The sequence below is a fragment of the Macaca mulatta genome, chromosome 10 (assembly GCF_049350105.2).
Source record: "Macaca mulatta isolate MMU2019108-1 chromosome 10, T2T-MMU8v2.0, whole genome shotgun sequence".
Lineage (NCBI taxonomy): Eukaryota > Metazoa > Chordata > Mammalia > Primates > Cercopithecidae > Macaca > Macaca mulatta.
In genome coordinates, this window is record NC_133415.1 from 18635319 (window position 1) to 18648510 (window position 13192).

The following is a 13192-nucleotide window of genomic DNA, read 5'->3' on the forward strand; positions in this document are numbered from 1 at the left end:
AGTTGATTCCTTTACCTTGTTCAGAATCTGATTTGCTCTTCTCTGCTTATATCCACCAGCAGCTCTCCTTCACCTTCTGGGTGAATTCTAAGCTTTCTGGTCAGGCCTTTAAGGCTGGTGGTCCATGATGGATCACGCTTTGACCTCGTCTCTCTCATCATCACCTGCAACTGACACCACAGCATGGCAGCTGCAGAGGGTCTCCAGCACACACTAGTCTCAGTGCACACCTGGAGGGCCCTTTCTCCTTCTCTTATGTCGTCTGCTCCAGGGAATCATCCTGACTCCCTACTCTCTCCCCCTTCCAGGTCCCATCACCCACTATGCTTCCCTCCAGCAAGACATTAGTATCACAGCCATGCACCTGCAGCCTGTCTTCCCTCAGCCCTTGCCCCCCATGTTCAGCTTGTTGCTCCGATAATAAAGCATAGTGATAGAGCTCACCTTCGAGCTCTGGAGACAATAGCTAATATCTGGCAAAACAAGCAAGTGTTGAAGCAGGAGGAGAGCAGTGGGAAGGAATGTGGCTTGAGCTGTTGGAAATGAGAGGGGTTGCAACAGCAGAGAAAATATTTATTAATAATAACACCTAGCATTTTAACATTGCTGTGAACAAAGCACTGCCTTTGGCACACTGTATCCTTACAACAATCCCATGAGGTTGGATCTCCAGTTTACAAGTGAAGAAACCAAAGCTCAGAAACCTGAATTGACTTCCCAGGTTATACAGCTAGTAAGTGGCAAAGCAAGAATTAGAACCCAGGGAGGCTGGATCCACATCTAACACCATCAATTACCATGCAAAGCTGCCTCTCTAGAAAGAAGACATTGCAAGCAAGGAGCAGGGCATGAACATCAGCAGGTGGAGAAGGACCTTATGTGAAATGCTGAGGCTGTAGTAAGTGCTCATTAAATATGGTTGAACTGAACCCAGTGTGCTGCCTACTTACTAGGTCTTGGGCAGAAATGGAGGGGTTAACACGGCTGGATGATGGAGAGGATGAATGTCCAGCCAAGGAATCTGGTCTTTATCCTATAGGCAGGGAGCACCTACTGAAGCTCAGCTCAGAACAGTCGATGCTTGAGGCCTCAGATCAAGTGGGAGGTTTTGCCCTACTGGGTAACAATGGTTGATCAGCATTCTCTCCTCTTCTATCCTAGTTCTCTCAGCTCATTAAGATCTTCCATTCCCTGGGTCCTGAGAAGTTCCCGCTTGTGGAGCAAACATTTTTCCCCAACCATAAGCCAATGGTGAGTGCCCTTTTTTACTCTGTTTCTTTGCGTGATGTGGAGTGAATACAGATGTGTTGTCCTCAGTCCCTTTGGATGAAGGAGGTGGACTCTAGGGGTTGTACACTGACCACGCAGACTCTAAGGCGGAGTGACAGTGTCCTGTGGGAGTGCCTGGATTTCCTAAGGGAAATCATCTCTCCAGGTGAAATTCGGGCAGTAGGGCAAATGACAAAGGTGTACCACATTCCTTGGACCTTGGAGATTTTCCGCAAATCAGGGGACAAGTTCTGGGGGCAGCCAGAGGCTGGTTATAAAGGTAAAAGGTGTTTTCAAGGTGAGTTGTTGTTTTACTTGAGCCTTTTGTGGAACCTGATTTCAACTCATATTTTAATAAAAAGCAGTAATATTAATATTTGATTTGCATTGGCGGTTGAAGGGCAGTGTCCTTATATGTCCTCTTCACTTTCCAATTTCTGAATGCACCTGAGCTCTCCTCTGGGAAGCATTTAGGGCTTAGCTCAGAGTATGTGGTACAGCCTCCCATTTGGAGGATACCTGGGTGGAAGAGGTGAATGTCTTTTTGAATGAGGTGAAGGGTTCTCCACCTGAAGCGAGAAAGGGTTGTGGGGAGGAGGTCTGAGCAGCAGGAAAGAGCCTGCAAACATGTCTGCTTACATAGTTGGTGGTCTTCTTAAACTGGTCAAAGGAATTCAAGGCCGTGACCCTGCGCTTGGCCTTGCAAGGAATGAGTCTTTGGGAACAGAATAATGAATAGGGTATCCCATAGTCCCAGCTGGGGACTTACTGTGGCTGTTTGTAGAGTCCAAGCTCAGGCTGCTGGCTAGACAGTCCTGTTTGAAGACACTGATGGTTAGGACTGCAGGTTGCAGGAGGAATCACTCTAACCAAGCAGAATTTTCTATTGATGATCTTTCCCCTATATCTGATCGGGCAAGAGTCACAGAATCCAGAACATGCTGGCTGAGATAAGAAGGGCACATGTGAAACCCAGCATATCCCGAAACCCTGGATTTTCCTTACTGTATGCATCCTTACAGTGGGGAAAATTTAGAGGTCATTATCAGACCAGCCTGAATTTGAATCCCAGTTCTGTCTACACACTAGGTCTCAGGAAAATGACTTTATCTCTGTGAGCCCCAGCTTCTTCAGGTAAAAACTGTGGTTGATTGTGGAGCAACCTCATCGAGTAGTCGGGATTTCATGAGATCCTGTGTATAAAGTGCCGTACCTGGCCTATGGTAGGAGTAGCTTTAAAACAAGGGTGAAAACCTGGAACATTGTCAGTGGCAGTTTGAAAGTCGGGCGAGGGGTCTGCAGCCAGCCCAGCCCATTGACAGTGACAGGCCCTGCTGTAAACTCTGAAAGGAGGTTGTTATAAGCTCTGGGAAAAGGTCGCCAGCTGTCGTGAGACCTCATGAGTTCCTGGTGTTCCCAACTAGGCCAAGCCATACTTGGAATTTCAAGCAGGCAATTGACATCAAGGACTGCAGTTTGCAGGCCACCCCTCCCCACCTCCACCAGGTTGGGATTCTTAGGAAGAAAACAAGGAGAGCTGAGTGAGGACTCCAGTCTGGGGGTACTTGTACCACCAATAGGTGATTAGGTACAGGTGTATTAATAGATCCAGATTCAGCAGAACTAGGGAGGACTCGAGCAATAGAATCAGGGAGCAAAGTCAAGGCAGGGGACCTCTCCTGAGATTCCTTCTGCAAGGGAAAAGGACTGGAGCGGGGTGGGGCCAGGCCGTAGCAGTGCATGGAGGGAGGGACGTGTCCAGGCCTGGAGCTGGGGACAGACTTCCAAGGCCTGCTGGCGTGTACATAACTCCCCGTGGCGGTCAGAACACAACAAGGCAAGAGACAGCAGATGTGTGATAGAAATAAAACCACTTTACTGTTTAGAATAAAGGACACACTATAAAAAGTGAACATTATGCAACATTACAAGACAATATACATTCACGGAATATAAAATTCATAAATAACATGGAGGAAAACTGTAAACAGTGCTACAAAATTTAGCAACAAATACATTCCTTCTAGACAGGGTTCGAGATCTCTGGTTGGTTTCTCTCCATCACTTCTGGGTTTCAGGACAGCAGACTGGCTAAAGGGAAAGGCGGGTGCTGGGAGAATCTAAGAAGCCCCTACCCCCAAAGCAAAACCTATTTTCCAAGTTCTTCCCTTCCTCTTGCCTCCAAAGAGTCAATTTGGAAGTTGTTATCACATCCACCTCCCCTACTTTCCCCCATTTCGTTTTGCTTTTGCCGTCAGATTTTTATAATGTTTCTCTCTGATAAAAATACTCTAGTGACATGTTTACCTTAGGTAGCCAGAAGCCATCTTGGGGTAGTCCAGACTGTCAGCTGTCACGTGCAAGACAGAGGTCTGGGGCACGGAAGGGTAGTGTCTCCTGCAGGCCACAGTTTCCCCTAGACAGGGCTATTACAAAAAGTCATGTTTCTTTAATTGTTCAAGAACCATGTTGCCACCATGAGGCTGGTCTGGAACTAGGGGAGGGTAAAAGACAGGAGCCTCGGTATTACCTACCCTGGACAGAGCAGAGCACTGGCCTGAGAGCTGAGAGCCTGGGCGTGGAGCTTCGATTGGCAGGCAGAAGAGATGCCCAAAGGAGGCAGCGAGAACTTGGAATTGTATCTCCTGTGGCCCTGGATTCTTAGAAAAATCATGGCTTCCCAACTGGAAGGGCAACAGGACTTGGGGTGAAGTAAATGGTAGACTGCCCAGGGCCGGGTGACACAGAACAAGAACATGAATGTACTTTAAACATTTTTCCTACTCCAGGAACAATTGGGATTCCAATAGGGAGGAGGCTGGAGGAGTCTCAGTTACTAGTTCCTTCTAGTTCCCCCAATTCACCAGTCTAGCTGCTTGCCTAGAAGTATTTTCCTCTCCATTCCACTGTAGAATTTGATTCAGGAAAATGGCGGCATGTGGGTTTCATTTTTTTTTTCTCTTAAACACAATGTACACATATTACAGCCTACACATGACACAAGATTTAGCAAAATAAAATGTTCACGATATGATTGAAATACAGAAGTGTCTCAGCTACATAAATGACTTTAAATTATACAGTAAGTGAACGGGTGAAATAAAAAAGCTATAGCTTATAGAAAGCTCAAAACCGCCCTCTGACATCGCTTTGCAAAAGACCCTTCTTTGCCCAGGGCCTCCTCACCAAAGCCTAACAGATGGAGCTGTGGTTCTGCTAATTTATCGACTCTGCAGGGAAACGTCAGGTGCCTCACGCTCAGCCTTCACCCAAGTTCCTCCTTGTGTGAGAGGGGCTGACCACCCCAGGGAGTGTGAATGGCCAGATGCCCCACAGAGAAGACACTGATGTCCCCTCATGGGAGGGAGCTTGTGTAGGTTAGTCAGGGGCCCCACCATGCGAGACCTTGAGGTGAAGATAAGGACAATCCCAAAACATCAAGTCTGGGCTCATCCCTTCAAAACCACTGACCTGCCGGCCTCAGCTTCTTCTGCTCACACTGCCTCTGCCTCACAGAGAAGGCCAAGCCTCCCATTCTCCCCCTGCCAAATGGCATGACCGCAGAGGGAAAGGTACGTGGTAATGAAACTGATCCCAAGGAAACCCGATGCCTGTACTGCCTTCCCGCTCTGGGGTTCTGCCAAGCACCTTGCCTGGGCACTTGTGTGTGTGCAAGACACTACAATGTGTTGTCTGCTGCTTTTTTTTTTTTTTTCTTCTCCTGTTTCAATTGGCAGCTCTGTTTCCTAAAGTGGAATGAACTGAAGATACAAACACTAATAGAAGATAAATACCCATAAGCTGAAAAAAGACAGAGAGCAATCATGTTCAATGTCACCATCCTACCACCCCCCGCCCGTAAAATATACATTATCACCTAGTCTCAGCATCTCACTTTTGACACTAAAACTTAAAATAATTTTATTTAATAGGAGAATTTATATTATAGTTTTATTTAAAAAAAAAAAAAACCAAACACAACAGAAACCCTACAACTGGTTGCAAACTCAGGCTTTCCCCAGTGACCAACAATTTTAATTCCAAGAGGTGAGGATCTCAGGAGGTGGCATTCACCCACCGGGAAGCTAGGGAAAGGGGACCAAGCTGTCTCCACACCCAGGAGAGGTGTCCCTCCAGCCGAGGCAGGACGCTGCAGCTCTCCCTCCTGTGCCCAGGCCCGTGACTACACTCTCATCTGCCATCTGAGCCAAGCCAGGAAGGCAGTTAAAAGGAAGGCCCCCAAACATGAAGCAGAGAAAAGGAGACAGACAGGGGTCAGATGACCTGTGATAGGGAAGAGAGGGTGCTGACGGTGTTCAGAATTTCAAATTTTAATTAAAATGAAAAAAAAAAATGTCAACTTGGAATGTCATGATTTTCTTCAAACAAGCAACGACAACAAAATAGAAGAGATTAAACTATTGGCATATTTAACAGCATTGAACAGAATTCTGTGTCCTGTAAAAAAATTAGCTTATGTCCCCATGTGGGTATATGCAAATGTGTATACAAACATATCCCCCTAGGTGAGCTAAACACTATTCTGGAAATAGTATCCTCTACCCAAATCTACTTGGCTATATCTGTGGATAGTGTAAGATGTGTGTATTTCACCAATTTACATAAAAGCAAGCTCCCGGCCAAATCTACCAAAGAGTTTTCCAGGAGGAAATCTGGTGGGAGGAAGGGAGAGGAAAGACATTCATCTCAGTCTTTCACCTGAGCTTTTGTACAAGGCAGGCAAATTGCCTCCTGACCTCAGGCAGATGTTTAAGTCTTCACCAACTAAGAAAGCTCTGTTATTCTGGCCTGGGTGCTTGCTCCAGACTCAGGAACATCTGGTCAATGCAAGCATCACTGGGCTGGGGAACTGCGTGTGTGCTGCGTCATCTCCGACTCTCTTGTAGTTCCTTCCTTCCCTCCCTCACTCTTACATGCAGACACAGACAGACAGTCTGGTTGGGACATGCAGTGGCAGCTCCTGGTGTGTAAGATCTTTCACACACCTCGAGTCTATCTGCTTGCTGCCTTTGACTGATCCTGAAATGGTTGGCCTTTCAGCCACTTCCTTGTCTGTGTCCTTTATGTATTGGAGGAGAAGGACAAAGGGAAGAGGGTCTGGGAGATGGTGAGGTGGGGAAGAAGCAAGAGGGGTGGGAATTATAATCCCCAACTGGAGTAGTTTTTCATTTTTGTTTTCCTAAAAAAATAGAGATTATATTATCACGAAGAAGAGGAATACAGGTTCCTCATTCTTTCTGGCATGGCACCAGAAATTCCCAGGTGGAAATGAGTGATGTCAAAACCAAAAAGAAGGGGCAGGGTGGGGCCAGGAGGATAGTTCCCAGTAAACCCCATATGATAGCATAGACCTTTCTTTAAGTGTTCCAAGTGCTAAATTTGCAAGAAAACAGGCACTAATTTCATTGTCATCATCTGGGAAGAGTTAGTGTCCGAGGGAAGCTCAGCGGGAAGGGAGGGAAGTGAGGTGGGGCAGGGTCTGGCGTTCAGGGGTCTGTGGCATTGATGATGCTTTTGTCCGGGGGGGCCCATCCTCGGTACCAGCTGCAGTAGCCGCCCTTCTGCCGGATGCAGGCATAGTGTTTGGACTGGTAGCCAGGGTAGCCGAAATTGGAGAGCATGTCGGTCCAGAGACACTCGTTCTTGGAAGTAACAAAGCAAGGCAGGTAGTAGCAGGACTTGATCTGCAATTAGATAACAGGCAGCAGTTGATGGAATCTGCCATGGTATGCCCAGGCCTGAGGCTGCCGAGCCTGGATTCAGACCCTGGGGCCACTGCAGGGGAAGCCTAGCCATGTCAGTCTCTCAGTGATAATAATATAAATAGCACTAGCGAACATTTGTTGAGCACCTACTATCTCACAGACATTCTGATAAGTGCTTTGATAGTATTTTCTTTAATTCTTATCACAGTTTTATCTCCCTTTTTACAGATAAAGAAATAGACATTCTGATAAGTGCTTTGATAGTATTCTCTTTAATTCTCATCACAGTTTTATCTCCCTTTTTACAGATAAAGAAATAGGAGGCTCGGAGAGGTTAAGTAACTTGCTGCAGGTCACACAGCCAGTAAGTAGCAGAATTAGACCATTGAGAGGGCTTTTTCATCTCAGATAGATAGGAGATCTCAGTTGTTTTAGGAAATTGAGGAATTAAAAAGGTTACAGTATAAACTTTGGAGTCTAGCTGCCCTAGGTTGGAAACCAGATTCAGTGAACTGTGGGATCTAGGGCTAGTTACTTAAGTTCTCTGAGCTCTCATCTGCAGAATGGAGATCATAGTAATTAAAACCACACAGGATTGTTTTGAAGATGAAATGAGAGAATGGCCCAACTTCCCACAACAGCAAGAAGGCTGTACCTTGGCCCTATACTTGGGTCAGGGGGATGGGCTTGGTTGAAGAAAGACTTTCTGTAGCATCTGGTCTCTGTAGTCCTGGGCCCATTTGCCCACCTGACTTATGAGTCAGCTACCAGGGTGAGCCCACTTGAAACCACTTGGCAGAACCTGCCACTGTCAGGATCCTATACCTGCAGCCCTGAACTGCCAGGTGGGGCCAGGGACTCAAGAGCCCTCATGCCCCAGCAGCTTGCAAGTGGTCATCATGGAGGCAGCCCATTACAGCAGAAAGGCATTCTTCCTTCCCTGCCTTCCTCACTGCCCCACCTGGGGCAACATTCCTTACTGTGTCTGCTCAGACCTGCCCCTCTGCCCTGGCCTAACACATGCACACCCTTCCCAGCACGAGGGCCTGGCTCCCAATGCATTGGGAGCTGATGTTTCTAGGGCTGCAAGTCAGCACCTCCCCTCCTTCCCCCAGTGACCCCAGGGCTTACCTTGCAGTTACAACCCAGGTGATACCGATAGTTCAGCCCCTTGCGCTGGGAGAGGGTGAGCTGGTCCCACCTCTCCACAAAGTTGCACAGCCCTGTGTACATCTTGCCATCGTAGACACGACCTACAGGAGGAAAGAAGAAAACAAGGAGAGGGTTGTTTTGTCCAGAGCCCAGCCCAGAAAGAATTCACACCTACTATGTTCCCACTTAGCCCAGGCACTGTGGCTGGGTACTTTTCAGACCCATGATTTTATTTCACCCTCCCCAACACCTTTCAAAATGGACTGTAGCGCCATTTTTCCAGATGAGGATAATGAGGCTTGGAGAGGTAAAGTGATTTGCCAAAGGTCCCAAGCCCATTAAATACTGGAGCTAGGACTAGAGGCCAACTTTTCACTCCCTTTATAACGATTTGTGTTTTTGTTTTCTCCTTTACTACCTTGACTGCCTAAGATGAATAACTTTCAAAGGCAGGCCTAACAGGTTGAGTGTGAGGTAGAGAGGAACACACACTCCCTTTTTATTTACAGTAAAGTTGAGAAGCTACAAATTAGGAGATTTGCCTCACAAGGTGAGTGGTGGAGCTAATTCCAGAGTTGAGCCTAAGTGTAGGAGCCTCAAGCTCTTAGCACTGGGTAAGTAGGATGAATTCAACATTAGAGACTCCTTACGATTTACTGGACATTTGGTGAGTCAGCTACTCATTGTGTGTTCTTCTGAAGTCAAGAAACAGTGGACCTTAGAAGCTAGAGTTGGCCATTACCTGTCAGCAGGTACTGGTACTTGTTGACCTCCAGCTTAAGGCCACAGAGACTCTCGGAAGCTTCCGTGTGGATGTACTGCACGTGGGGCATCTTGGTGAAGCCTCGGTACATCTGTGGGCAAAAGGAACATCATGACTTCTTCCTTTCCAATTTGGACACCCGTATGATCCATAATCCCACTGCTGGGTATATAGCCAAAGGAAAGGAAGTCAGAATATGGAAGAAGGGTCTGTACTATCATGTTTACTGCAGCAATATTCACAACAGCCAAGATATGAAATTAACCTAAGTGCCCATCAGCAGATGAATGGAAAAACAAAACCTGGTATCTATACCCAACGGAATATGATTCATCCAGAAAAAAGCATGAAATCTTGTCATGTGTGGCAGCGCAACTGGAACTGGAGGTCATTTTGCTAAGTGAAATAAGCCAGGCACAGAAACACAAATATACCGTGTTCTCACTCATATATGGGAGCTAAGAAAGTAAATCTCATGAAGATAGACAGCGGATTTGGTGGTTACCAGAAGCAGGAAAGGTAATAGGGATTGGGGGAAAGAGATGTAATTAATGGGTACAAAAATACGAGTAGGCAGAAGAAGTAAGACCCAGTGTTCATTAAATCAGTAGAATGACTACAGTAAACATTAACTTATTGTATATCTCAAAATAGCTAGTAGAGGATAATTCAAATGTTCCCTGCATAAAGAAATGATAAATGTTTAAGGTTATGAACATCCCTGATTACTGTACATTTTTGAATATATCAAAATACCACATGGACTCCCAAAATATGTACATTTATTATGTATCAATAAAATAAAAGGAACCCAGGAGAGGAGGCTCAGCACCCAGAAGGCTTGCTGACATTGGATCTGAGGGAATCTCGCTCCCCTATTCGGCTGTCCAGTGGCCTGTCACTGATCTACCCACCCAGGGCCCCCTTCACCCCAGATGAAGCCACCGATCCTCTTGTCTAGCCTTCCTGGTGCCTTCCCAGGTTGGTGCCTTCCCAAAGAAACCTTCCTGTGCAGCCATCCACACCCCCCATTCCAACTGGCCCACAACACTCCTTCAGCTACACGTCTCACATCCCAGCACCTTTTCAGAAATCCAGAGAAGTAGCTGTGACAAGGGTACTTTTTCTTTGTCAACCTCAGGACCTGAGTCCCATGAATTCAGCCAGCATTCTCATGCTATCTCTGTGACACTCTCCAGCCCACAAAAACATTCTCACTCACATTCCCCTTGCAGTATCCTTAAAAGAGCCCTGGGAGGGATGTATTACAAACTCCACTTTATAGAAATTCTGTTTGGCTGGTGAATGTTGAATTCAGGTTAGAAATTCTCCATGTTTTTTATTCTTCTGAGCGTCTGATGAAAGCATTGGGATCCTTTATCCCAGATGAAGCACATAAACATATCTACAAAGTTCAAAGATTTTTAACTGTTGAACACTTTATTATAATTATTAGATTGAACCACATGAAATTGCTGATATTTGGCTATTTGTATCTACGACATAATCTAATACAGTGGTTCTCAACTGGAGGCAATTTTGCCCCCCTAGGAAATATTTGGGACATTTGGCAATGTCTGGAGACATTTTTGGTTGTCACAACAGTTAGTAGAGGGTAGGGAGGTTGCTAAACATCCCACAGTACTCAGGACAGCCCCAGAACAAAAAATTATCTGGCCCCAAATGTCAGTGATACTGAGGTTGAGAAATCTCCTTTAATATTAGCCCGCGAATCACCGTGACAACCCTATGAGGTAGAAACTAGTATGCCCATTTTATAGATGAGGAGCCTGAGTCACGGGCAGGCTAAGTAGCTTGTTAAGGCCACATAGTTGGGAAATGGCAGAGCTAGGATTCCAAGCAGGGGAATTTGCCTTCAGAGTCCATACTCTTACCCATTATCTTAGACTGGCTCCCAGGAAGCCTCAGAAGCCTATGACCAAGGTCCCCAGAAGCAGGCAAATGCTATTTCCATTTATGGCCACTGTGCCTCCTTCATCAGTGTGTGCTCAGAGTCACTGGGGTGACTGAATGCAACAGAAGCTGAGTCCTCTTTGTGATTCCAGGTCAAGTCCAGGAGTATTATACAGGCCCAGTGTGCCAAGGCGATGCTGTGAACTGTGGGATCTGGTAAGGGTGGGGTGGGGCACTAAGGTGTTGCAGAATTCTGTTATCCCCTCAGTTCTCAGAGTACACAAGCCCTGGACCGCTGGTGGTCTCTGGGCTTGTCCCAAGGGTTTATAATAGGAAAATGCCTCTACTTTACTTCCTGGCATGTGTTATTAATTTACTTACAGTAATTAATACAAAACCAGACATCACTTCGTTGGTGTCTCTTCCAAATGCCTCCCATTTGGCCTGTGAACTGCCGTTTTCTCATCTTTTAAGTGGTGACTGGTTGGCGGGGGTAGGTGGTCCACAAGACCTTCACGGCATAACTTGGTCTGTTGGACCTACTGAGTTTGGGCGCCCCTGCCTTGTTAAAAGCGCACATTGTTCTGATGGACTCAGATGGTCTTCCTTCTGAACACCTCTTTTCCCCCAAGGCTTGCCAACTGAGCACAGACACGCAGCCAAGTGCTGGAAGAAATGCCCTCTGCACTCAGCATTCAATTATGCGGGGGGGGGGGGGCGCGGGGTGGGTAGAGTCACGATGATGACTTCTTCTACGTGAATGGTGCCTCTCTAGCCTTAACAGGAACCATGTTTAAGTGTGCTGCTGTATGCCTGCCATGGAGTGTGGCCTTCGAAGAACATCCCCTACCCTGACTTCTGTGCCGAGCAACTTCTTATTTTTGTGTGGGTGTTCCTTGAGGTTTTGGCAAATGTTTCAACTAAGCACTCGCTCTAGGTCTTTTGGACCCAGCCCATGGGAACCTCATTCCTTCTGCGTCAGTCTTTCCCCTTCACTGCCCTAGTGCTTCGTGAGTGAGAGAATGAAGCCCCTGGTTACAGTCTGGTCACTTGAACTGCTCAGTAAGAACTAAACTCATCGAAATCAGCTTGGCATTGCAGCTACTTGGAAGTTTGAAGGAACCTGCATTTTAACTCCTAGCACTTGCCTAGAGTTGAAATTCTGATACATTACAAATGACTGGCTGTGACAAACATAGTGCTGTGTTTTAGGTTCAATTCTGAAAAGAACAACATGGCAAAGGTAAATTCTACTCAGTTGTGTTTTCCGTATAATAATCCTACCTTGATTTAAATATTGATTCTAAAAGTATCATGTCTGTAATCGTAGAGATCTAGAACTGACTTGACAAATTTAGGAGAGTCATAATAGATTTATAATGTCCTGACATCAGAGAATCCTAGAATCTCAGAGTTGGAAAAGATGTTAAAGGTAATCTAATCCAAACCAATGCCATGGAGATCAGTGGTAAATTCAGGTTTTGGAGGCTGAAAGCCAGAGGTTGAATCTTGAATCTTCTCTGCCACCTATTCGCCACTTGAAAAGTTACTTAACCTCTTTGGGCCTCAGTTTTTTCATCTGTAAAATGGGTCAAAGCACTTACTTCTTAGGGTGTTTGAGAGAAGCAAATGACTTAGAATAGCAGTCAGCCCACAACATTCAATAAAATTTAGCTTAGAACAAGTTATACTGAAATTCGTAAGGAGAGGAGGAACGAGTTTGATCCCCTTCCTCCTAAGTCCCTTCCTCAGCTCTTAACAAGAGTAGTTAAAGCTGGTTTAGAACTTCAGACATAAGTGGGTTGTTCTTTTTTGGCTGGGTTCTGCATGCCTCTAGGCCCCTCTTCTTGGTAGCATCTACACAAGTAGCGTCTATGCAAAGTTCCAAGATGTTAGCTTCCCTTGGAGAGAAGGGACAAATAAAGTAAAAAAGAAGTTTCTGAGTCTGGGGACATTTGCACATTTCTGATGAAATGTCTGGCCTTCACTCTACATTGACAGCATGAGTTGCTACAATGATGCCAACTATGTCTTGCATGCCTACCAGAGATCAACACTGTTCTGGATGCTGGCGTACGTACATCATGGACTCATTTAAACCCACAACTTCTTATTTACAGACCGACCAAGCTATCGGGGGCATGATCTTTCTCTACACAGCAATTTGTCTAGCAGGACAGGCAGAGAATGTGGAAATGGAGCCAGTCTCTGCAGAGGGCTGGATGAGAGTCCTAAGCCAGGAAGAGCCACAGGCATTGCAAGAAGAATGGTTCCCTGTGGGCTGGGGGTCAAAGATGCTTCCAGCTGGAGCTTCAAAGGCAAGACCCTGCTATTGCTCATTTGGTTAGACAAACCACTAAAGGAAGGA

At 46.1% G+C, this 13192-nt stretch overlaps 2 protein-coding genes across 5 annotated transcripts in view; one reads left to right on the forward strand and one right to left on the reverse strand.

Moving 5' to 3' along the window:
- Positions 1-13192, forward strand: part of SYN3 (synapsin III) — a 553834-nt gene that overhangs the window by 187086 nt on the left and 353556 nt on the right. For all 4 annotated transcript variants that reach the window (XM_028827102.2, XM_015149984.3, XM_015149988.3 and 1 more), the window contains 1 exon segment: positions 1162-1251. In XM_028827102.2, the coding sequence (XP_028682935.1) occupies positions 1162-1251 (90 nt within the window).
- TIMP3 (TIMP metallopeptidase inhibitor 3) overlaps positions 6751-13192 on the reverse strand; it is a 58067-nt gene continuing 51625 nt past the window's right edge. Inside the window, 3 exon segments of the mRNA NM_001032956.1 lie at positions 6751-6974; positions 8127-8248; positions 8890-9001. Of these exon segments, the coding sequence (NP_001028128.1) occupies positions 6777-6974; positions 8127-8248; positions 8890-9001 (432 nt within the window). The 3' untranslated portion in view covers positions 6751-6776.